The sequence below is a fragment of the Rutilus rutilus genome, assembly GCF_951802725.1.
Source record: "Rutilus rutilus genome assembly, chromosome: 24".
NCBI classification, from domain to species: Eukaryota; Metazoa; Chordata; class Actinopteri; order Cypriniformes; family Leuciscidae; genus Rutilus; species Rutilus rutilus.
The window spans coordinates 465001-491092 of NC_140228.1; the positions used below are offsets into that span (position 1 = coordinate 465001).

The following is a 26092-nucleotide window of genomic DNA, read 5'->3' on the forward strand; positions in this document are numbered from 1 at the left end:
ATGTAATTATATTCTGTCTGTTGACTGTGTTTCTGTCCAAAACCCCAAAACCCCTCTGTAAAAACCTTTAAAATCAAGAAAATGCTAAGCCTGGCTTCATCCGATGCTCAGATTTCTGTTCTGGGAATATATGCAGATGAGTGCATATTTAAGGTAATGCCTCATTTGCATATTCAAACATAACATTTCAGAAATGTTTAACACAAAACACTTAATGCACGGAAGTACGGTGATATCCATTACATGTTTACTGTGTTCATCTGTAGTGTTCTGGATTAAAGCAGAATAAACACAGTAAACATGTTTCCACACCAGTCATCAGTGTTTAAGAGAACGACTGCAGATCTTAAAGGGATAGTTCACTTTGAAATTAGATGTTGGTATGTTTTAGCTTACCTCAAGGGCATCCAAGATGTTGGTGTCTTTGTTTCCGCAGTAGTTTCAATTTTGATATTTTTAGGTCAAACCGTTCTTGTCTGTCAGTCATATAATGCAGGTCTGTGGTCACCACCTCAAAGAGCATGACCAGAGTCCAAATTAAACAATTCCCCATCGTCCAAATGAAACAATTCCCCATCGTAAGTACACATTGATGGCCTAAGACACGAAACGAGCGGTTTGTGTGAGAAAACGAACAGTATTTATATAGTTTTTACCTCTTGTAACACGTCCAAGTGATCTGAGGGCGCGGGCGCGGGCGCTTCCTGCTGTGTGACGTGTACGCAGACTGGTGCATAGATATATATACACTAGATGTTGCCTTGGCTACGGCAGTTCATTGGAACGAATGTCTTTAAGGCGACATCTAGTGTATATATATCTATGCACCAGTCTGCGTACACGTCACACAGCAGGAAGCGCCCGCGCCCGCGCCCGCGCCCTCAGATCACTTGGACGTGTTACAAGAGGTAAAAACTATATAAATACTGTTCGTTTTCTCACACAAACCGCTCGTTTCGTGTCTTAGGCCATCAATGTGTACTTACGATGGGGAATTGTTTAATTTGGAAGATGGGGAATTGTTTAATTTGGACTTTGAGGTGGTGACCATAGACCTGCATTATATGACTGACAGACAAGAACGGATTGACCTAAAAATATCAAAATTGAATCTACTGCGGAAACAAAGACACCTACATCTTGGATGCCCTTGAGGTAAGCTAAAACATACCAACATTTAATTTCAAAGTGAACTATCCCTTTAAATGTGCTATAACTTTATTCTGTCATCTTTTAAATCTACAGCGCTTTTATGGCTTCAAAGCAGCTTCACAGTAATAACCAGAAACACAACAGTGCTGATGCTGTGAAATTCATTAATTATGAAACGAATTCAGTTTGAGCTGTAAAGCGTGCAGAAGACAACAGCGTCATCCCTCAGATCACGTGTGGCTCTCATCTGATGTCAGAGCAGTGAAGTACTGGATATTAAACACTATAGACATGAACTAAAGACACAAAACACACATCTGGAACTCATGAGGTGCTTCAAGTTTTTATTTAATATCAAAATGATTGTCAGGAAACTGTTGATGTAGATTCATTTGTGCTCATATTGTCCATGTTTCTCTCAGGCCTGCTCATTTATTGTTTTAGATCTGCATGATTAATCGTTAAAAGAACGCAACCTCGATTCAAACACTCACATGATCTTATTCCTGAATAAAAGTGATTCAGCTCTATGGATGAAAGTTCATATTTCGGGTATAAACACTGATGTCTACAGAAGCGATCACAATAGAGTAAATCACCTTTTGAAATAAACTTGACGCCTCAAACTATGATTGTATTGATTACATCGTTACGCCAGTAGGTGGCGACAAGTGACTGATAAAAAATGCATTTATCTTTGAATCTTTAATTCAAGAGATTCGTTCAGAAACACTGATTCATCCAGTAATGAAACAAGTTTTTATGAGTGAGTCATTGAATCATTCACTCAAACTGATTTTGTTTAAAATAAATAAATCAAATAAATTTTATATTTTTTAAACAGACTGCAGCAATTAAAGTCGCCCTGTGGTGTAAATCCAGCTTTTAATGTTGTTTATGTGTCTATGTGGTGTGTTTAATCTGCTTTAAGACAAAGCATGTGTAAGTTCATAAGTCGACACCATTGCTGAGTATTTCCTCCTTAAAACTGCAGTGAACCAAAGACAGTCTCAAACACACGCTTTGAAATCGCTGGTGTTTCTGACGTCACAAACTACCTTGTAACCAATCAGATCAACGTGTGATCGTCAACCAGTGGATCTCTGAGCTGAGTGAGTGAGTGGAGGCGGGGCTCATTTGCATATTCATAGAACCATGCATACTAAATGAGGCGAGGGTGTCGAGTTACATTCAAGATATTTTAAGACATGAAGACAGAAAAAACATTTAATTATGTCATCTTGGGTGATCAAAGATGAGTTTTCAGGGATGAAAGTATTGACTACAGGGCGACTTTACTATATTTTGTCAGAACCTCAAATAAATGAATTTTTTTTTTTTTGTCTATTCAGAATCATACAAGAATCTGATCTGTATTTTAAGCAAAAAAACAACAACAAAAAATCATGATTCTCTAGTTCCCCAGAATCGCGCAGCTCTGTGTTATTCAGAGCACCAGTGATGGGTTACAGGTTAGAGCCACAGGCTCAGATGACACCAGTGTTTCTCCTCCTCCTCATATTGAGCATGAAGGATCTTGAAGACTCAACAGGAGCTCTAGAGACGCTCCAGTGCTTTACCGGGACAACAATCCTGATATCATCAACACAATCTGCGCTTCGGGAACGCAGAACACAGCAGAAGAGCGACAGGATCTGATTCACATCAGCATTAAACACACAGATGACCACACATCTATCCTCTTAATCCTCTGCACAGGGAAAACACCATATCAGATGATAACACCATGGCACTTAGCAGGTACTGGATTATTACCATATTCATCTACCATGATATTCCCAAAACGCTGCTCTAAAAGTATAACCATGTTACATCTTACACAATATTGCATTAACATAATGTTACCATGTGAAAATCACAGCAATGCTGTGGAACTTTCATATCCCAAGCTACTCAATAATTACCACATTCATATAATATTAATGAAGAATACCACGCGATTACCATGTCTATAGAAAAGCTGTGGTGTTTTCTGGCCCGCCTGCAGTCATTACGTTGCTCAGGAGAACCTGGATGAGACACTGTCAATGCGGCCGGAAACAAAGGAGCGAAGGAGAGGACCGTTAGCGGCTCGCGCATCACTTTATTAGACCAATCAGATCGATTCTTTAGCAGACGAGCGCTGGCTTCCAGGCCTCTAATTACAGTTTAACGACGGACTCGTGCGAGACGCGGGATTCTCACCGGGAGAAACCAGACAAATCAAGTCATCCGTGATTTACATGAACTGAGCTGCAATTCCCAGAAAACTGGGGGAAAAAAATGTTTGTACAAGATGTGTTTATTGTTATTGTTGTTATTATGCGCTGCTGTCTCTTTAAGAGCTAATTATATTAATATTCTGAACACAAATATCCACCTTCATTATGAATAATATTACAGTTTCTGAATAAACTCAGAAACTGATCCAATTCTTCTCTAACTATATAAATCAACCTCATATGATTCTTATGTTTGTTTCACTGGGTTTTGTGACGTTACAGGGGAAATGTGTTTATTGTTATTGTTGTTATTATGCGCTGCTGTCTCTTTAAGAGCTAATGCACAGATCTAATATACTCACACACACACACAACAACACAATAATCTCACTAATACACACTGCAACAATAGCCCAGAATATCTTTGGTTGTGATCTGTAGAATCCTGAACACAAACTTCCATCTTCATAATGAATAATATAGAAAAGTTTCTGAATAAAATTGGCGAGAAACTCAGAAACTGATCAAGTTCTTCTCTAACTATATAATCAACCTCATGATTCCTTTGTTTGTTTCACTGTATTGTGATGTTAATAACTGTAACTCTAACGACTCTGTCCAAATAGTGTTTATCGAGTCTCTTTTGTTCCAGCTGTTGTGTGTGAGTTGCGTCGGTGTGTCAATCATCTTCATTCAGAGCCGCTAAACACACGCTTCCTCGCGCGAACAAAGCAGAGGTCAGAGGTCACGCATTAATCCCACAGCTCACCTGTGCGCTATAAATACCCAGCGCAACATGTCGAAGCGGATCACGGAGGAGCCGACCGAGACGTTCACACACACTCACACTACATCGTGACATCAGGTAAACCGAGACGCGACCCAGAGGAAGAGCACAACAGGAGAGAAACACACACACCCTGTCATTACAAGACAAGAGATGAGAGTAATTTCTGTGTACCAGGTGCTTTCATCTTGACAAACTCTTAAGATACAGTGCAATTACACAAACCTGCAATTAGCCAGGCATCGCTAATTAGCCACAGCGCTGAAGGATTGGAGACTGCATTGTTAATCTCTGCTAGTATTAAAAAGTCACAATCGCATCTTTCCTTAATTACGCTGGATGAAGAGAAACGTGTGTGTGTCTCCGCAGATGCTGTGTGTTTCTCACAGGACTTCTGGAAGCCGCTGTCGTTCGCCGTCCAACAGTCTCTCGCGGGACACACACACATCTGAGGAGCGTGTCCGAGCATCGGGGCGGTGTGTTAGCGTGAGGACGTGATGCTCATGTGGAGGGCGACGCTAACTCAAGCTGGAGTGTGTTCACAATCACACACACTTCTCAGATGTTCCTCAGGAATCTCACGTGTGTCTCTGTCAGCTTCAGATCTGATCTGTGCTCTGATTGGTCAAGATAGCTTCAGATCTGTGCTCTGATTGGTCAAGATAGGGAAGTGTGTCTGTCAGCTTCAGATCTGAGCTCTGATTGGTCAAGATAGCTTCAGATCTGAGCTCTGATTGGTCAAGATAGCTTCAGATCTGAGCTCTGATTGGTCAAGATAGGGAAGTGTGTCTCTGTCAGCTTCAGATCTGAGCTCTGATTGGTCAAGATAGCTTCAGATCTGAGCTCTGATTGGTCAAGATAGGGAAGTGTGTCTCCGTCAGCTTCAGATCTGAGCTCTGATTGGTCAAGATAGCTTCAGATCTGAGCTTTGATTGGTCAAGATAGGGAAGTGTGTCTCCGTCAGCTTCAGATCTGAGCTCTGATTGGTCAAGATAGGGAAGTGTGTCTCTGTCAGCTTCAGATCTGAGCTCTGATTGGTCAAGATAGCTTCAGATCTGAGCTCTGATTGGTCAAGATAGGGAAGTGTGTCTCTGTCAGCTTCAGATCTGAGCTCTGATTGGTCAAGATAGCTTCAGATCTGAGCTCTGATTGGTCAAGATAGGGAAGTGTGTCTCCGTCAGCTTCAGATCTGAGCTCTGATTGGTCAAGATAGCTTCAGATCTGAGCTTTGATTGGTCAAGATAGGGAAGTGTGTCTCCGTCAGCTTCAGATCTGAGCTCTGATTGGTCAAGATAGGGAAGTGTGTCTCTGTCAGCTTCAGATCTGAGCTCTGATTGGTCAAGATAGCTTCAGATCTGAGCTCTGATTGGTCAAGATAGGGAAGTGTGTCTCTGTCAGCTTCAGATCTGAGCTCTGATTGGTCAAGATAGCTTCAGATCTGAGCTCTGATTGGTCAAGATAGGGAAGTGTGTCTCTGTCAGCTTCAGATCTGAGCTCTGATTGGTCAAGATAGGGAAGTGTGTCTCCGTCAGCTTCAGATCTGAGCTCTGATTGGTCAAGATAGGGAAGTGTGTCTCTGTCAGCTTCAGATCTGAGCTCTGATTGGTCAAGATAGCTTCAGATCTGAGCTCTGATTGGTCAAGATAGGGAAGTGTGTCTCTGTCAGCTTCAGATCTGAGCTCTGATTGGTCAAGATAGCTTCAGATCTGAGCTCTGATTGGTCAAGATAGGGAAGTGTGTCTCTGTCAGCTTCAGATCTGAGCTCTGATTGGTCAAGATAGCTTCAGATCTGAGCTCTGATTGGTCAAGATAGGGAAGTGTGCAGTCTAAAGTCTCAGTCTGAACTCAAGCCGTTCTCATGCGTATCTGACAGAGCGGTGAGAGTTTGAGAAATCTGACTGCAAAATAACTGCAATTTGTTACGTAATTAAATAGTGATGCAGAAACTACACAGGCCTACTTAAAAAGTAAACGTAAATAAATAAATTATATTTGTTATGAAATGAAATACTGAAATATCTGTTACAAAATAGTGATGAAGAAACAACATATTTAATAAATAAACAAATATTTATTATGAAATTAAATATACTTAAATAATAAATAAATAAATATTTGTTATGAAATAGTGATGTAGAAACTACATATAATTTTTTTTAAATATATATTTATGTTACGGAACAGTGATGTAGAAACAATACGTTTAAAAAATAAACAAACTAAAATAAATAATTGTTATGAAATTAAATAGTAATGCCAGAAACTTTTTACTTATATATATATATATATATATATATACACACACACACACGTATATATAGGGTTTAACAATTTATATAATAAACCGTTTAATAATTGTGATGTTAAATTGTATATATAGATATATATAGGTATATTTATAAATTATTTATTTATTTATTTATTAAAATTAAATTATTTAAACAAATTGCTAAATATGTTTTTCATTTTTCAGATAAATAAATGACTGTCCAGTACTGTGTGTGTTGATCTGTGATGTGTCTCGCTCTGTCAGACTCTGTTCTGTCCTAGCTCTCTCAGTGTCCGTATGTTCATCCCGCCGGTTCCCACACGACAGCTTTCATCCAGAAACGAGTGTTCAGCTGCTGAATGTTGAACATCGAGGCTTTGAGGAACGTCATGCAGGCCTGAACAAACCAACCCTGCGGGGGGGCATTTGATCAAAAAATAATTGAAGTTCCTCTGTTAATGAAGGCGGCGAGCCAGTGGGAATCTGGCAGGTGTCGAGGCGTCCGACACGAGCCGGTTCGTGGGTTTGTGTCGAGAGCAACAGGAAACGGAATTAATTAATGAGATGCGCAGCAGCGTTTCCCTGTGGTTGAGATAGGGCTGCACAATTAGTCCAATTTCTAATTGAGATTACGATTATGGATGCCACGATTACGGACGCCACGATTACGGACGCCACGATTCCGGATGCCACGATTACGGACGCCACATTACGGATGCCACGATTACGGATGCCACGATTACGGATGCCACGATTACGGACGCCACGATTACGGACGCCACGATTACGGACGCCACGATTCCGGACGCCACGATTACGGACGCCACATTACGGATGCCACGATTACGGATGCCACGATTACGGACGCCACGGTTACGGATGCCACGATTACGGATGCCACGATTACGGATGCCACGATTACGGATGCCACGATTACGGATGCCACGATTACGGATGCCACGATTACGGATGCCACGATTACGGATGCCACGTTTACGGATGCCACGTTTACGGATGCCACGATTACGGATGCCACGATTACGGATGCCACGATTACGGATGCCACGATTACGGACGCCACGATTACGGACGCCACGATTCCGGACGCCACGATTACGGATGCCACATTACGGATGCCACGATTACGGATGCCACGATTACGGATGCCACGATTACGGATGCCACGATTACGGATGCCACGATTACGGATGCCACGATTACGGATGCCACGTTTACGGATGCCACGTTTACGGACGCCACGATTACGGATGCCACGATTACGGATGCCACGATTACGGATGCCACGATTACGGATGCCACGATTACGGATGCCACGATTACGGATGCCACGTTTACGGACGCCACGATTACGGATGCCACGATTACGGATGCCACGATTACGGATGCCACGATTACGGATGCCACGTTTACGGATGCCACGATTACGGATGCCACGATTACGGATGCCACGTTTACGGATGCCACGATTACGGATGCCACGATTACGGATGCCACGATTACGGATGCCACGATTACGGACGCCACGATTCCGGACGCCACGTTTACGTTACGGATGCCACGATTACGGATGCCACGATTACGGATGCCACGATTACGGATGCCACGATTACGGATGCCACGATTACGGATGCCACGATTACGGATGCCACGATTACGGATGCCACGATTACGGATGCCACGTTTACGGATGCCACGATTACGGATGCCACGATTACGGATGCCACGTTTACGGATGCCACGATTACGGATGCCACGATTACGGATGCCACGTTTACGGATGCCACGATTACGGATGCCACGATTACGGATGCCACGATTACGGATGCCACGATTACGGACGCCACGTTTACGGACGCCACGATTACGGATGCCACGTTTACGGACGCCACGATTACGGATGCCACGATTACGGATGCCACGATTACGGATGCCACGATTACGGACGCCACGATTCCGGACGCCACGATTACGGATGCCACGATTCCGGACGCCACGATTACGGATGCCACGATTACGGATGCCACGATTACGGATGCCACGATTACGGACGCCACGATTCCGGACGCCACGATTACGGATGCCACGATTACGGACGCCACGATTACGGACGCCACGATTCCGGACGCCACGGTTACGGATGCCACGATTACGGACGCCACGGTTACGGATGCCACGATTACGGATGCCACGTTTACGGATGCCACGATTACGGATGCCACGGTTACGGATGCCACGGTTACGGATGCCACGGTTACGGATGCCACGATTACGGATGCCACGATTACGGATGCCACGATTACGGATGCCACGATTACGGATGCCACGATTACGGATGCCACGGTTACGGATGCCACGGTTACGGATGCCACGATTACGTCATCGTTCAAATCCGCGATTACAAAAAAAAGTCCACCTACAGTATTTTGATTAAGAGCTGTGTTTGGAGGCGAATCAGGACTACTTTAGAGATCCAGCACAACAGGAACTATGAGCATAAAACGTCGTTACGTTGTAAATTAGTAGGTCACGAAATAAATGTAAAATACCAATAAATCACGTTACTGGCGTGTCATGTGTTAGCTGAGAGGGTTTTGCATGCGGGATGGTGTTCATTATTCATCAGGAGCAGTTTCCATGTTTCATCAACAGTTCTTGTTAGCTTTGTGTATTCACTGTTGTTTCCATAACCCCGAAATGCCACTTTACTTTCACTTTGTGTTATTTTGTACATGACTGTGGTGGCTCATACCATCAGACTAGTTTGGGACTGATATTTAATAGGCCTACTGTTTATTTATCAGTATTAGTCATATTCTTACAATTTATGTGAAGTAAAGGGGGACAGATATAATTTTTGATATGTTTTTACTAGTGTGTGCCGGACACTATAGTTTGCCGTGTAGGACGTGAACGTGTGTTCACCTGGTAGTAGTTGGGCCAGAATGTGCTGATGGCGAGCTCCACCTGGATCCACTTCTGCAGGGTTGGACCGGACGCGTTCCACACCGGCACTCCCAGAGGACTGTTGTTCTCCCTGACGTAGATGTAGAGCTGGCCGGGACTGGACGCCTCTCGACCCGCACTGTAATACTGGAATATGACGCAGTGTGTGTCGTTCTCCTTAAACTGGGGCATGAAGAGCTGAGCTTTCTGTCCCGAGAACCTTCCGGAGGCGTTCGCCATCATGAACGCAGAATCTGCAGAGAGAGAGAGAGTTACAAACGTTACAAGGTATAAACACACACACACACTGGCTACGTTTACATGAGACCACATAATCCGTTACACCACCCATTACACCACCCATTACACCACACAGGCAGTTTTACTGCGTGATCAATATTAGCAGCGGCACAACGGCTCACACACTCATTATCTCCTAATTATGACCAGAAATGGATAAATATTAAGTCTGCTGATTAAAACAAATAAAGAACCAGTGTAGGAGAATGTACATGAACTGTTTCAAACACACGTCATGTGTTGAGTGTGTCAGTACACAGGAAGTGACCTCAACAGGAAGAGGAAGGGGAACGCCTGACCCTCGCGCAGACAGACCAAGGTCTCTGGACATACGCACAGTAATGTGTGTGTGTGTGTGTGTGTGTGTGTGTCAGCGCGCTCAAAGGACTTGTGTGTGGAGTGTTTGCTCGACTAACACAGCTGTGGAAAAGACAGGAAGTGAGTTTCTAAAACGGTTAATGAGGAGCTTCTCTGTGACATGAACGCTCTGGAAAGCAAATGTTGATTTTAGGCGTGTGTGTGTGTGTATGTGTGTGTGTGTGTGTGTAGAGCAACATTAAACCTCATTTACGCAGGTTTAACAGTATGAAAGCAACGGATCGCATCGGCCGAGTCAACTTCAACATTTTCATCATATTTGATACACAAAAAACTCTAAATGATCAAAACTTTGCTGTAAAAGTCTGATGGATCAAATGATACTCGTCAGAAAACATGCGCAAACGTTTAGTTGAAAAGCCGGCGTTCATCGAGAGTCACGAGAGTCATCAGGAGTAAACTCTGGACAACTCAGACAAGACCATCTGACAAACTACTGTCACAATGAGCTCATTACTGAAACTGCTGACACACACACACACACACACACACACACACACACACACACACACACAACTGTACATGTGTTGCCTCTCTGTGACCCCTGTGAGTGTGTGTGCATGTGTGTGTGTGTGTGTGTGTGCGCGCGAGTATATATATATATATATATAAGAACTAAATTAAAATCATTTTTAAAACAAAAATGAAGCATCACTGAACTTCCTTAAGCTGGACTGAGACGCTATTTTCTTCTAGACACAAACTGTTTCATTATTCTCCTGTTATCTCTGTAAAGCTGCTCTGAAACTCTGTGTTGTTAAAAGCGTTATATAAATAAATGTGACTTGACTTGACTTGACTATAGACATAAAACTTCAGATCCTACAAACTCATCCTGTGTTTCCCAAACCCCAGGCCTCACATTCCCGATCCAAACCTGTCTGGACCGGCTGTGTGTGTAATTACACACACACACACGTCGCGGTTCTCTGGCGTGTTCGCTCTTGTCTCGTGTGTTTCATGTGTTTCGTGTGTCGAGTCGAGATTGCAGGTTCAGATCTCCTGCTGTTTCCAGCACCTTTCATATCCCGAGGAGAGAAATCCCATCTTTCCTTCATTCTCACACTATTGTCTGCGGAGCTCCAGAAACTCTCAGCCTGGAGGAGCGGAAGGAGGAACTGAACGACTGAATGTTTATGAAAGAGATTGTTCAGCCAAAATAAATAATTCTGTCATCATTTACTCATTTCTAAACCTGTTTAAAGGATTAGTTCACTTCAGAATTATAATTTCCTGATTATTTACTCTCCCCCTCAGGTTTTTTGAGGAAAACATTCCAGGATGTTTCTCCATATAGTGTCTTCAATGGGGTCCAACGGGTCGAAGGTCCAGATGTGAGTTTCAGTGCAGCTTCAGAGTCTCGACACGATCCAGCCGAGGAATAAGAGTCTCATCTAGACAAACCAGCGGACAATTTATAAAGAAATAAACATTTATATACTTTTAAACCACAAATGCTCGTCTTAGGAGTGAGTAAATTATCAGGAAATTTTAATTCTAAAGTAAACTAATCCTTTAACTTTCATTCGTCCATGAAACACAAAAGGATATATATATATATATAAATTAAGACAGAATTTGTATTGTACATAGTTTTGGTCAGAAAGCATCTCTGTAGAAAGTGTTATTGGCTCAGAGATCTTTCATCAGAAACAGTTTCTGACTCTGAAAACTCAAACAACAGTTCAAGAAGAAGCAGCAATTGTGCAAAATCACATCTGTGACGGAGAGATGTTTCACAGCACAGATTCTCTGATAAATGACACGAGAGAGAGAGAGAGAGAGAGAGAGGGGGGGGGAGAATTTGAATTTAAATACACCTTTATTTAAAACAATAAGGTGTTCACAGTAATATTACAAACTTACAGAACAAGAATATATATAATATTCATGTTAAAATGAGAAACATTTTAAAAAGCAAGCAATAAATCATCATCATCATCTACTGTGCAAAGGACCTCATTTATCCCCCAAATGTACATGAACGATTCTACACAATTTACCATTTTATAATAGGCATGCTCTATTCTAAGCCGAGCCGCCACCAAGCCTTTGAAGATCATCAACACATCCACAGAACCCTGTCCTAACAACTTATTCTTTCTGGATTTCCATATAGCAAGTTTTGCTGTACCAGACAAAAAATTAAGTAAAATCAACTGACTTTTCTTTTTTTCCGTATACCTTGGACCATATATAAACATTTCATAAGAGAAAGCTTCACCAATTTCAACGAACCATTGCGATAAAAGTGAAAACAAATCTTTTAGCCGAGCACACTGTACAAATAGATGAAAAACCGTTTCAACCTCTTTACAGAAGGGACAGCCCACCCCTACCGAAGGATCAATGTTCCCCACGTATCTGTGTGTGGCTATCGCCCCATGAATGATCCTCCACTGAAGGTCCCCCGTTCTTTTGTCAATGGGGCGTTTGTATAAGGACCGCCAGCAGCCTCTAGGGGAGGAAAGAACTCCAAAAAAATCAGTCCATTTATTTGAAGCAAGTCCATGCAAGCGACCAGCATTAGATGCCTTCACACAGGAGATATAGAGGGCTTTTTTCCCCACTTCCTCAAAAACTCCAAGCTGAGGAGTTTCAAAAGACAAAAGACAATTCTCATCATCTTGCCATTCTCCCACGGCAATAGTCACATTCAGAGAAGGGAAAACATAAGGAACCCCCTTTCTCCATTGATCAGTTGCTATAGAGTCATTTGTAAAAATCTTATGGTCCGCATGCAAAGACTTTAAAATTCCAGTTGTAGCTTGTTTCAGCAGCCTCAGAGATCTCACTCCAGTCCTTTCACTCAATTCCTCTAAGCTCTTGGTCAAAATATGTCCCAGCTTTGTGCATCCCGCAGCAGTGAAACATGCACGCAGACTAGGTCCAGACACAAGTCTTGAGGGTAAAAAGTCATTAAGAAAAAGTGGCTCTTCAAAAAGCCATAATCCAGCATGTGTGTTCGGTGTACGTGAAATGGTAAACACCTTCCATGCCTCCAGAACTGACTTATAGAAAACAGTCAAATTCACACGGTCCTCATTCTGGAGCTCCATTAAGAACAGATGTTTGTCCAATCCCATACCTCTGACCCTCCTGAGAAGAGCAGAAGCCGTCTTTAACCATGAAGCATCCGTGTGATACAACAGTCTCTGAGCTGCTTGCAACCGGAAAGCCATGATTCTGGATCTGATATCGATCAATCCTTGACCTCCCTCTTGAACTGGAAGGTATAAAGCAGCAGCACGAATCCAGTGTTGTCCAGACCAAAAAAAATTAACAAGTTGCCTTTGAATCTCCTCAATAAGTCCAACAGGTGGCTGTAGCACAGTTATTTTATGCCACAGGGTAGAAGCAACCAAATTATTGGTCACTAAAACCCTCCCCCTATAGGACAACTGCGGTAGCAACCATTTCCATTTAGACAACTTGCTGCACACTTTCTCCACTAGCCCCTCCCAATTTTTCTTTTGATACTCATTTGACCCCAAAAAAACTCCCAATAATTTAAGTCCCTCCATTCCCCACTTTAGGTCTCCAGGTAACTTTGGAAGACTCTCAAACTCCCCTTTACCAGCCCAAAAAGCTTCACTTTTTGCCCAGTTCACTTTAGCTGATGAAGCTTTCTCATATAGACTGAGTACCTCAGATAGACAGTTAATATCTTCAGCATTGTTTACAAAAACTGTAATATCATCAGCATAGGCAGAGAGATACATTCTTGAGTCTAAAGAGAGACCAGGCGCATTAAAACCTGACAGTCTTTCGCGAAGTCTAAAAAGCAGCGGCTCAATTGCTAGACTGTATAGTTGACCGGATAATGGACAGCCTTGCCTAATACCCCTTAAAATAGGAACTGGCCGACTCAAAGTGCCCCCTATCTTCACCATACATGATGCACCATTATATAACAACTGTATCAAATTTAAAAATGTTTCGCCAAAACCAAAAACCTTCAATACATTAAAAAGATATTTGTGATCCACACGATCAAAAGCCTTTTCTTGATCCAAGGCAATTAACCCAACATTCACATTGAACTCATTACAAATATCCACAATGTCTCGCACTAAAAACAAATTATCCATAATGGACCGTTTTGGAATGCAATATGATTGATCTTTGTTTACAACCAAACCCAAAAAATTGTTTAATCTATTTGCCAGACATTTTGAGAATATTTTATACTCTGTTGTAAGAAGGGCAACAGGACGCCAGTTCTTTAAAAGGGCTAAATCACCCTTTTTGGGTAACAGTGATAAGACCGCATATTGACAGGAAGTTGGTAAAACACCTTCTCTTATCGATTCACATAAAACATCAAAATAATCTTGTCCAATGCAATTCCAAAAACTTTTATAAAAGTCTGCTGGCAGTCCATCTATTCCAGGGGATCGTCCTGAATTAAGTTGTCCCACAGCAGCAGTAACTTCCTCAAATGTTATACCAGCATCCAATACATCTTTAGAACCAGAGTCCAGCTGAGGAAGACCCTGAAGAAGCTGTGTCGTACAGTCACTATTTTCACAGTTCTCTGCAGCATAAAGGCTTGAATAGAAATCCACAGCATGGGTTCTCATTTCTACAGTCTTAGACGTTATCCTCCCATCAGGGAGTTTAAGACATGGCATTTGTTTTTGTTGAGCCGCCTTATATTCCAGATTAAAGAAGAAAGAAGTTGGGGCATCCATTTCTGCTAATGACATGAAACGGGACCTTATCAAGGCTCCTTTAACTTTCTCATTTAAGACTAGACCAAGCTCTCTCTTTTTTGTTTGCAAATCATTGTACAATATAGAATTGTGTGCATCAACCAACTGCAATTCCATTAAATTAATTTGCTTTTCAAGAGTTTCAATCACATTCTTTATTCTAGTACTACAGTTAGCTGTATACTGCTGACAGAATTTTTTTATTTGAGTCTTACCCACATCCCACCACTGTTTCAAGTTTTCAAAATAACTCTTTTCCCTTTTCCAATCATCCCAAAAGAAAACAAAATTTTCACAAAACACAGCATCCTGCAGCAATTTTACATTAAAATGCCAGTAAACTGATTTTCTAGGTATATTTGACATGTTCATTGTCATAATAATTAAATGATGATCAGAAAAACCTACAGGACTTATGCAACACTCAATTACTCTACTGTTAAAAGACTTTGACACATAGAATCTATCTAGTCGGGCAGCACTAACTCGATTATTAAAGGCCTTAATCCATGTATACTGTCTATCATTTGGGTGTTTGATTCTCCACATATCCAAGAGCTGGAAATCTTTGATGAGTTTTGACAATGCACTTGAGGACTGTATATGAGGTTCCTCAGTATTACGATCTATAGTAAAATTAATAGTGCAATTCCAATCTCCACCAATAACAACACATCCTTCACTAAGACACTTTTTAAGACTCTCACTAAGTAAATCTAAAAAAAGTAGGCGCTCCTGTCCCACAGTTGGTGCATAAATATTTATCAGAGAAACAAGCATCTCTTGAACTTGAGCTTTAACCACCAACAATCGACCCTTCACTGGTTCCTCTATACTTATAATATCCGCCCTTATTTTTGAAGAAAAAAAGATGCCCACACCTCTACTTAAATTGGTACCATGACTGAGTATTTTATGTCCTTTCCACCACAAATTCCACTCAACTTCATTCATCAAGTCACTATGAGTTTCTTGGAGAAAAACGATATCAAGCTTTTTCTGCTCAATTATTTCATAGACTGTAGCACGCTTTACACTATCCCTCCCACCATTAATATTTAAAGAGCCTATCCTCAAAGCCTCCATATACAAAATTAAGATGGGAAATAAAGAACAAAGCATGATAGAAAAGCAAAGAAAAGACACCGTGTAATACATGGTTTACAATTTTTTAGATTTACTCTTTCTCTTACTCATTGCTTTACTTTTTCTGATAGTGGTAAGAAGCTTTTTCAAACGAAAACGCTTCTTCTCACAAAGTTCATCAACTCCAACAGTCTTCTGATAAAAAATAACAGAGTGAACAAACTTGTCTACATCAGAGAAGAAATCATTTATGTTGATTTGTTTACCATACGTTTCGTCCAAAAAATTGTTAATTTCTTCCAGACTATACAACGAATCTTTATTGAAAACTCCCGAAAAACCTGTCTGAGATGCATTAAATACACTTCCCTGTGAACTACCATCATTTTCACACATAGAAACTTGTGACTCAGTATCATCAGACTGCTCCTCCTCCATTTCCTCATTATTCAAGACGCTTGAAAACGATTCAATTCCATCATTTGCACTCTCCCCCGTTTTAGTACCACTGGTACTAGCTACTACTTTGTTAACATCAGAAACTAGGTCAGTTATGCTAATCTCTGGGGCTACAAAAGCTACAACATCCTCATTTTCAATATCAACAGCCGGTAACACAGCATCTGAATTCACATCACTCACCTCAACTAGTGGAACAACCTCATCTTGGGCCGCATCAACGCTATTATTTGCGCCCTCGTCCTCTGCTCCTGTCGCGTTTTCTGCACCTGTTTTCTTATGTGGACACATCAGGCGCTTGTGTCCGATGTCTCCACACTCGAAACATCTTATGCTGCCAGTAGTTGCATACACCATATATAATCTTCCCTCGTGTTTCACACGAAAATTAATATCCAGGGTATTCTCAGGCGATTCTAGCACCATGTAGACGTACCGTCTAAAAGACGCGACGTGCTTCAGAGCCGGATGTTTACATCCAAGCGCAACAGTTTTAAAGGGACTCACAACTTTTCCAAAACGCGCTAATTCACGTTGCAAAACGTCATTGGATACGAAAGGCGGGATATTTGAAATTGTTACCTTTGTTGTCGATATATACATTGGAGAAAGTTGCACAAAAGCATCTTTAACAGTAAGGCCACTTACTATTAAACGATTCACTAAATTTTGTTCCTTTAAAAAAACGACGACAGCCTGATTCATCCGTGATGCAGATACAATGTTCTCGTGACCAATTTGATCGCCAACTGCAATTAATACATCCTCCACTGTGGCATTATCCTCAGGAACACATCTAAAACCATTACGGAGTGATAATGACGGCGTCTCATCAAGAGACGCCATCCTGCCACACAACCACCACTATATTTACAATTTGTTTCCTATACCATGTATTTTCTGGAAGGAAAAAGAAAATGTAAATAATAAAACAAGAAAGTTCTCACCCTCACACTCTCACCACCACCACTACTATCCCCAACTCCCAGCATGCAACAGAGAGAGAGAGAGAGAGAGAGAGGGAGAGAGAGAGAGAGAGGGAGAGAAGAGAGAGAGAGAGAGAGAGGGAGAGGGAGAGGAGAGAGAGAGGAGAGAGAGGAGAGAGAGAGGGAGAGAGAGAGAGAGGGAGAGAAGAGAGAGAGGAGAGAGAGGAGAGAGGGGGAGAGAGAGGAGAGAGAGGGGGAGAGAGAGAGAGAGAGAGAGAGAGAGAGAGAGAGAGAGAGAGAGAGAGAGAGAGAGGGAGAGGGAGAGGGAGAGAGGGAGAGGGAGAGAGAGAGAGAGAGAGAGAGAGAGAGAGAGAGAGAGAGAGAGAGAGAGAGAGAGAGAGAGAGAGAGAGAGAGAGAGAGAGAGAGAGGGAGAGAGGGAGAGGGAGAGAGAGGAGAGAGAGAGAGAGAGAAAGAAAGAGAGAGAGAGAGAGAGAGAGAGAGAGGACACTGGACATTCACAATCTCTATGACCACGTCCACCTGCGTAGAGACAGTGTGAATGTGTTTGCTAAAAATCTTAAAGATGTTGCCCTCGGCCGAACCCCTGGCAGTCCCTTAAAGAGTCAGAGAGAATCCAACAACCCTCGACTAACGAGACGCTTCGTACCAGCACCAGCACACAACGTCTTCCCACCGCATCCACCTGAGCCCTGGAGACTCCATCGCCCCGGCCCGCTGTACCCACAGCCTGAACCCCCACGCCCTCGCTTCCGGCCTCCACACCCACATCCCATACACGAACACCACCGTCAACATCAGCAACACCAAGACCCGAGGCCACCATACCAGCGGAGGAAACAGCCAGGACCCAGAGAAGCCCCGGCGCTGGATAACAACACCTCGACAGCGCAGAGGTCATCAGCCCCGCAGCCAGACGTCCACAGACCCGAGCAGGAACAGCTGAGCTACGCCGCAGCCCTGAGAGGCCCAAACGACACGCACAGCACCAGTCTGAGGGAGATCAAGGACATGCTCAACCTGATCTGCACACGGCTGATGGACTAGTCGTGAGTAAAAGACACCAAATTCAACAGGTGCACCGATTAATATATATGCATGTGTATACGCATGTATAAAAAAAAAAAAATAAAAATAAAAAAACACTAACAATAACACTACAAATATGTAATGTATGTATGTTTACATTTTAAACGGGTTCAAGTTGAGTTGGTTCTATTCTAGAGGAATGTTAAAATTGTTTATTGACCGCATGAAACCACTGACAATCACAGTTTGGAACATCCAAGGCATTAACTCATCAAGTTTTGGATGTAAAATCAAAACCTTAGATTTTAAGAAAAGTGTTTTAGATATAGACATAATAATCTTACAGGAAACATGGCGCAGAACTGATGAGGTCACTCTCTGTCCCCCAGGATATCGGGAAATACTCATATCGTCCCAAAAACACAAAAAAGTCACACGCGGGAGAGATTCAGGGGGCATCATAATCTGGCACAAACTTGAAATTAATAAATACATCCAACTAATCAAAAAAGAAGAATCTCATATCTGGCTCAAAATTAATAAACAGCTCAGTCAAACTACACAAGACATATTCTTATGTGCTCTGTATATTCCTCCCTCTGAATCTCCTTACTATAACGAGAACATCTTTGAGACCCTCCACAGCCAAATCAACCACTTCCAGGCCCAGGGAAGTGTGCTGATGTGTGGGGATCTCAACGCCAGAACAGGATCCCTACCCGACTACACCACAGACAACGGGAATAACTATATATTTGGACAGAGCTTTCAACAAAACAGTGTTAACTTTTCAAGGACTAACTCTGATACTCAGGTGAATAAAACCGGCAGGCTTCTACTTGAGCTCTGTCGAAGTCTCGGTCTGTACCTCGTCAACGGCAGGATGAGAGGGGACTCTCTAGGGAGATACACCTACAGCTCATCTCATGGTTGCTCAACAGTTGACTACATGATCACAGACTTAGATATATTCTCTTTCAGAGCATTCACGGTCAAACCACTAACACCCCTATCGGATCACAGCCAAATTACTCTGTATCTAAAAAGGGAAGAAAATACTAACATACACCCACAACCCAGTAAGCTGTACAACATCCAAAACATCTACAGATGGGCTCAAAACAGCACTGAAAAATACCTGACCGCATTTGACCATCCCCAAGTGGGCTTACTCATGGATAACTTTATGGATTATGATTATCCTCATAATGAAGATGGCGTAAATCTGGCTGTAGAAAACATAAATTACATATTTGATTATCTGGCAACAATATCTAATCTTAAAACCACTAAGAAAAACCCTAAGCAAAAACAAAAGAATGAAAAATGGTTTGATTCGGATTGTAAAAGAATAAAGAAAAATTTAAGACAGCTTGCAAACCAAAAACACAGACAACCAGACGATTCAGATTTGCGTCTTCATTATTGTGAGGAGCTTGAAACATATAAAAACACACTCAGAAAGAAGAAAGAACAGTACATCCAAAATCAGCTCAAAACTATTGAAGATTCTGTCCAGTCAAACAGTTTCTGGGACAACTGGAATCACCTAAACAATAAGAAACATGAACAAATTACAATACAAGACGGAGACACCTGGAAAAATCACTTTGAACAACTCTATAGCAAATTAGACATGAATATAAATCAAACACAAATATATGAAAAATTAAACCATATAGAAAACATAATTGGCAAACACCAAAATCCACTAGACTACCCAATCACAGAAGAAGAGCTGATGGATAAAATACAGGCTCTGCCAACAAAAAAGTCAAGAGGACCAGACGGCATCCTAAACGAGATGCTTAAAAATATAAACCCCAAATTCAAATTGGCCATCATGAAACTGTTCAACTTGGTTCTGAGTGTTGGTCATTTCCCTGACACCTGGAATAGAGGACTCATAACGCCCATATTCAAGAGTGGAGACACATCAGACCCCAACAATTACAGAGGCATCTGTGTGAGCAGCAATCTGGGGAAGCTGTTCTGCAGCGTCATCAACACGAGACTCGTCCACTTCCTCACAGAGCACAATGTCCTGAGCAAAAGCCAGATCGGATTCCTACCAAATTTTAGAACATCAGACCACATCTTCACCCTGCATACCCTGATCGATAAATACGTCATCAACCAAAACAAAACCAAAATTTTCGCTTGCTTTGTAGACTTCCAGAAGGCCTTTGATTCGATTTGGCATGAAGGCCTTCTTTCTAAACTTCTAGAATCAGGTATTGGGGGCAAAACATATAGCATTATAAAAACAATGTACTCAAACAATCAATGTGCAATTAGAATTGGCCATAAACGAACCGAGTTCTTCACTCAAGGGCGGGGTGTGAGACAGGGCTGCCCACTATCACCGACCCTCTTCAACATCTACATTAATGAATTGGCGAAACTCCTAGAAGAATCGGCAGCTCCTGGCCTCACACTTCACGACTCCTCTATAAAGCTCCTGCTGTATGCGGATGATCTGGTCCTGCTGTCTCCAACAGAAGAGGGTCTACAGCAGAACCTGGACATCCTGCATCAGTTCTGTCAGACCTGGGCCCTGACCGTCAACCCAACCAAAACTAAAGTAATAACGTTTCAGAAAAGACCCAGATGTCAGGGAAAGGGACACAAGTTCACCCTTGGTATGACCAAACTTGATCATGTCACAAGCTACACATACCTCGGGCTGAAGATAAGTGCAAACGGAAACCTAAATTTGGCCGTGAATGAACTGAAAGAGAAAGCAAGAAGGGCCTTCTATGCCATCAAAAAATCTATCCAAATTGAAATACCAATCAGAATCTGGCTCAAAATATTCCAATCAGTCATAGAACCAATTGCATTATATGGCAGTGAAGTTTGGGGTCCTCTCCTAAATCACCAATTCGACAAATGGGACAAAAATCCGATTGAAACCCTGCATGCCGAGTTCTGTAAGAGTATCCTGAGAGTACAGAGGAACACGCCGAACAACGCATGCAGGGCAGAATTAGGCCAGTACCCTCTCCTAATACATGTGGAGAAACGAGCCATCAAATTTTGGAAACATCTAAAAATGAGTGACCCCAACTCTTATCATTATAAAGCCCTTCAGAACCATGAGATGAACCCTGAGAAGAGCCCGCTCATTCAGCTGGTCCTGAGGCTCCACACACAGACTAACACCACTAACACTAATCAGCCTCAGGACACTGACACCCTCATCCACACAATCCGGCCCAACCACATTATAAAAGCTCAGCGAGAGCATTACCTGACCTACTGGACTCAAACAACACAAAAACAGAGTAAACTAGAATGTTATTTGGCCCTAAACAGAGACTACACAACCGCAGAATACCTGAGTGCAGTGAAGGACTGTACACTCAGAAGAAGAATGACGAGGTACAGACTGAGCAACCACAGCCTGACTGTAGAGACGGGCAGATACAGACAGAGCTGGCTGCCCCGAGAGAGACGCCTCTGCCCATACTGTGACCAGGGAGAGGTGGAGACAGAGCAACACTTTCTCACCAGCTGTCCCAACTATGAGGACATTAGAGGGACTTTTTACACAAAATTTGAAATACTTTGCCCTAACTTCCTAAAGTTGAACAACAAAACACAATTTCAACACCTATTAGGTGAAAAAAGAGATTGTATCCTAATAGCGGCAAGATACATCGATGCCTGCCACAAGAAGAGAGAGTTGACGACTATTCAATGATGCGCTCACACACACACACACACACGCTTGTACACAAAACAAACACACAAACACTTACACACTGAATTCTAAGTTGTTCACAGAATTTTGAAATGTTCATAAACTGTTTTACTATTTTTATTTAATTGAATTATTATTATTTATTTTTTTGTACTAAATGTTCAAAATCATTTTATATGTTGTTTTCATGCTTTGGCAATACAAATGTATTTTTGTCATGCCAATAAAGCTTTATTGAATTGAATTGAATTGAGAGGGAGAGAGAGATCCCAGAAATCACAGCGTTCCCAGGATTCAGTTACTCAGAGACACTAAACACATAAAACATGTCAGAAGGAAGAACAAGCATCAAATAAATCAGCCGGAGTGATTCCTGGATGAGTTTCCTAGTGATTCATTATCGGAATAAAATCGTGTTCTACAGTGATGCCAAAAATCATTTATACCTACATGTCAATCATTACATCAAACATCAAAGCAACTGTCAAAAAACATATTAAAGTCGCCCTGTAGTCAATCATTTATCCCTTAAAACTCATCTTTGATCACCCGAGATGACATATTTAAAAAAAAAAATCTGTCTTCATGTCTTAAAATATCTTGACTGTAACTCGACACCCTTGCCTCATTTAGTATGCGTGGTTCTATGAATATGCAAATGAGCCCCGCCTCCACTCACTCACTCAGCTCAGAGATCCACTGGTTGACGATCACACGTTGATCTGATTGGTTACAAGGTAGTTTGTGACGTCAGAAACACCAGCGATTTCAAAGTGTGTGTTTGAGACTGTCTTTGGTTCACTGCAGTTTTAAGGAGGAAATACTCAGCAATGGTGTCGACTTATGAACTTACACATGCTTTGACTGACTTCACGAACATATCACTGAGATATCCCTCACTTCATATAAATATCAGCATCTGCAACAAACTGCATATTTTTGCTCAGAGCTGTTTTTCCTCCATATTCTCACTATATCAGACTATATGAGCCATAAAAGCCTGATGAATCAAATATGATACTCAACAAAAAAATATGCAAATGTTTTGTTCAAAAACAGACCTTCATCTTCAAGCAAGCTTTGATTTCGGTTTTATTTTGTCCCTTCCAGCAGCGAGAGACACAAAACCAGCCATATTGACTTTGATGGGGAAACGTTTGAGTGAAGAGAGTAAAGATTGTAAAGCACGAGGTCACAGCTGTGAACGCAGAACATTAACAATATTCATATCTATAAACGCCTGCTCTGATTCTGTGCATCTGATGAAACGATAAACTCTCGGCTGCGCTCATTTCATCTGCATTGATCTCGGGGTTATTATGGCCTGGCAGATCTTGTTATGTTTGGCCTACTGTACAAAGTTACAAGGTGAAATTGAGTTTGTGCATCAGATCTGTTCATGTTAACGCACATTCCTGCTTCATTATGGTTTCCCGGCTCAGTTAATGCACTCCGGTCTCTCTGAGACAGATATCAGGTGTCAGTTTCAGGAGATGTTGAGTGGAAGGAAAGCGCTGTAAGGTAATTACGCTCGCGTGGCGAATAATGGATGTGTATGGATGTGTGTGTGTGTGTGTGTGTGTGTGTGTGTGTGACGCACCTGGCGTGTGTGTGTGTGTGGCTCCTGTAACTCATTACACTGACTAAACGCTTCTTTCTTCATCCGTGGAGGAACGGCAGCAATCTGGTGTGGATTCGCCCGCGACATGTTGTGTGTGTGTGTGTTTGTGTGTGTGTGTGTGTCTGCTGACAGTTTCTCTAACACACAAAAAAAAAACCACTGGGTTAAAAAATTCCCAAACAATTTAGGACAGAACACGTTGGGTTAATTTTACACAAAAACTATCCAAACACTGGGTTGTTACGCCTGACCCAGGATCTGGGTTACACAAAAACTACTCAAACACTGGGTTGTTACGTCTGACCCAGGATCTGGGTTACACAAAAACTACTCAAACACTGGGTTGTTACGTCTGATCCAGGATCTGGGCAACACAAAAACTACCCAAACACTGGGTTGTTACGTCTGACCCAGGATCTGGGCAACACAAAAACTACCCAAACACTGGGTTGTTACGTCTGACCCAGGATCTGGGTAACACAAAAACTACCCAAACACTGTGTTGTTACGTCTGACCCAGGATCTGGGTAACACAAAAACTACCCAAACACTGGGTTGTTACGCCTGACTCAGGATCTGGGTAACACAAAAACTACCCAAACACTGGGTTGTTTCGTCTGATCCAGGATCTGGGTTACACAAAAACTACCCAAACACTGGGTTGTTACGTCTGACTCAGGATCTGGGCAACACAAAAACTACCCAAACACTGGGTTGTTACGTCTGACTCAGGATCTGGGCAACACAAAAACTACCCAAACACTGGGTTGTTTCGTCTGACCCAGGATCTGGGTAACACAAAAACTACCCAAACACTGGGTTGTTACGTCTGATCCAGGATCTGGGCAACACAAAAACTACACAAACACTGGGTTGTTCCGTCTGACCCAGGATCTGGGTAACACAAAAACTACCCAAACACTGGGTTGTTACGTCTGACTCAGGATCTGGGCAACACAAAAACTACCCAAACACTGGGTTGTTTCGTCTGACCCAGGATCTGGGCAACACAAAAACTATCCAAACACTGGGTTGTTACGTCTGACCCAGGATCTGGGCAACACAAAAACTACCCAAACACTGGGTTGTTACGTCTGACCCAGGATCTGGGTTACACAAAAACTACCCAAACACTGGGTTGTTACGTCTGATCCAGGATCTGGGTAACACAAAAACTACTCAAACACTGGGTTGTTACGTCTGACCCAGGATCTGGGTAACACAAAAACTACTCAAACACTGGGTTGTTACGTCTGACCCAGGATCTGGGCAACACAAAAACTATCCAAACACTGGGTTGTTACGTCTGACCCAGGATCTGGGCAACACAAAAACTATCCAAACACTGGGTTGTTACGTCTGACCCAGGATCTGGGTAACACAAAAACTACTCAAACACTGGGTTGTTACGTCTGATCCAGGATCTGGGTAACACAAAAACTACCCAAACACTGGGTTGTTACGTCTGACCCAGGATCTGGGTTACACAAAAACTACCCAAACACTGGGTTGTTACGTCTGACCCAGGATCTGGGTTACACAAAAACTACTCAAACACTGAAAAAATAACCCAAAAACATTTTTTTAGAGTGCATGTTTTACCACGGTAATACTCCCTTACAAAACAGCCCCGTGGTCGTACCATGGTATCAGCTGGTAATACACCAATCCGAGATAAAAGGAGTAGATCTGACCTCATGATGTGGATTATCTGCTCCAGGATCGATTTGCACCTGAACTCTTCTGTCCTGATCAGGAGAGGACCCGTTTGAAGACGTCTGATCTACGGTCTACATCAGAGATAAACAGTGCGGCGTGTGACCTTTGCCCCCGCTGGCTTCGTTAAGAGGAAACATCATTAGGCGATTCAATTCTCATGCGCTGATGCTTAATGCGATCTGCGGCGGCGGCAATTTGCAAACTATTTTGAAAGCATATTATAATGGGATTGTTTTAGTGCCATCTATAATTCACTCGGCAGGGAAATGTGTTTTTTTACCCTCAACAATGTGGCGTTCAGGAGCAATTAAGAGGAAAAGGCTTTTAAAAGCGACTGGTGCATTTCCATAAAGGGCAAAGCTTTGAAATTGCATAAAACACAAGCTAAATGGTTTTTACTGTTCAATGCAGGGGAGAAAAAACAAATATCTCAGAAAGAGGAAGCGATTGCATCTCGTCTGGCTATTATAGAGACATCAGTTCAAGGCATCAAACTCAGATTACAGACGTCAGGATCAGATTCTCGTTTCACTGAAACACACTTGATGGACGCTGTTGTTGCACTGCATGTTTAAAGCCATATAATGCTCGTTCACTTCAATATTTAAAGCAGATGCATGATTTAAGAGGTGTAACAGCATCACACACACTCGATGATCGTGTGGCTGGTCTGGTTTCCCCGTGAGCCGCAGTAATCGCTAATGAGATTTCAGAGCAGCTTTCACTTAACACACGGATCA

The 26092-nt window shown here is 42.3% G+C and overlaps 1 protein-coding gene across 11 annotated transcripts in view; it reads right to left on the minus strand.

Annotated features, from left to right (window-relative positions):
• ptprma (protein tyrosine phosphatase receptor type Ma) overlaps positions 1 to 26092 on the minus strand; it is a 230629-nt gene that overhangs the window by 137891 nt on the left and 66646 nt on the right. For all 11 annotated transcript variants that reach the window (XM_084398290.1, XM_084398287.1, XM_084398288.1 and 8 more), the window contains exon 3: positions 9374 to 9648. In XM_084398290.1, the coding sequence (XP_084254416.1) occupies positions 9374 to 9648 (275 nt within the window). The remainder of the gene's footprint in view (positions 1 to 9373; positions 9649 to 26092) is intronic.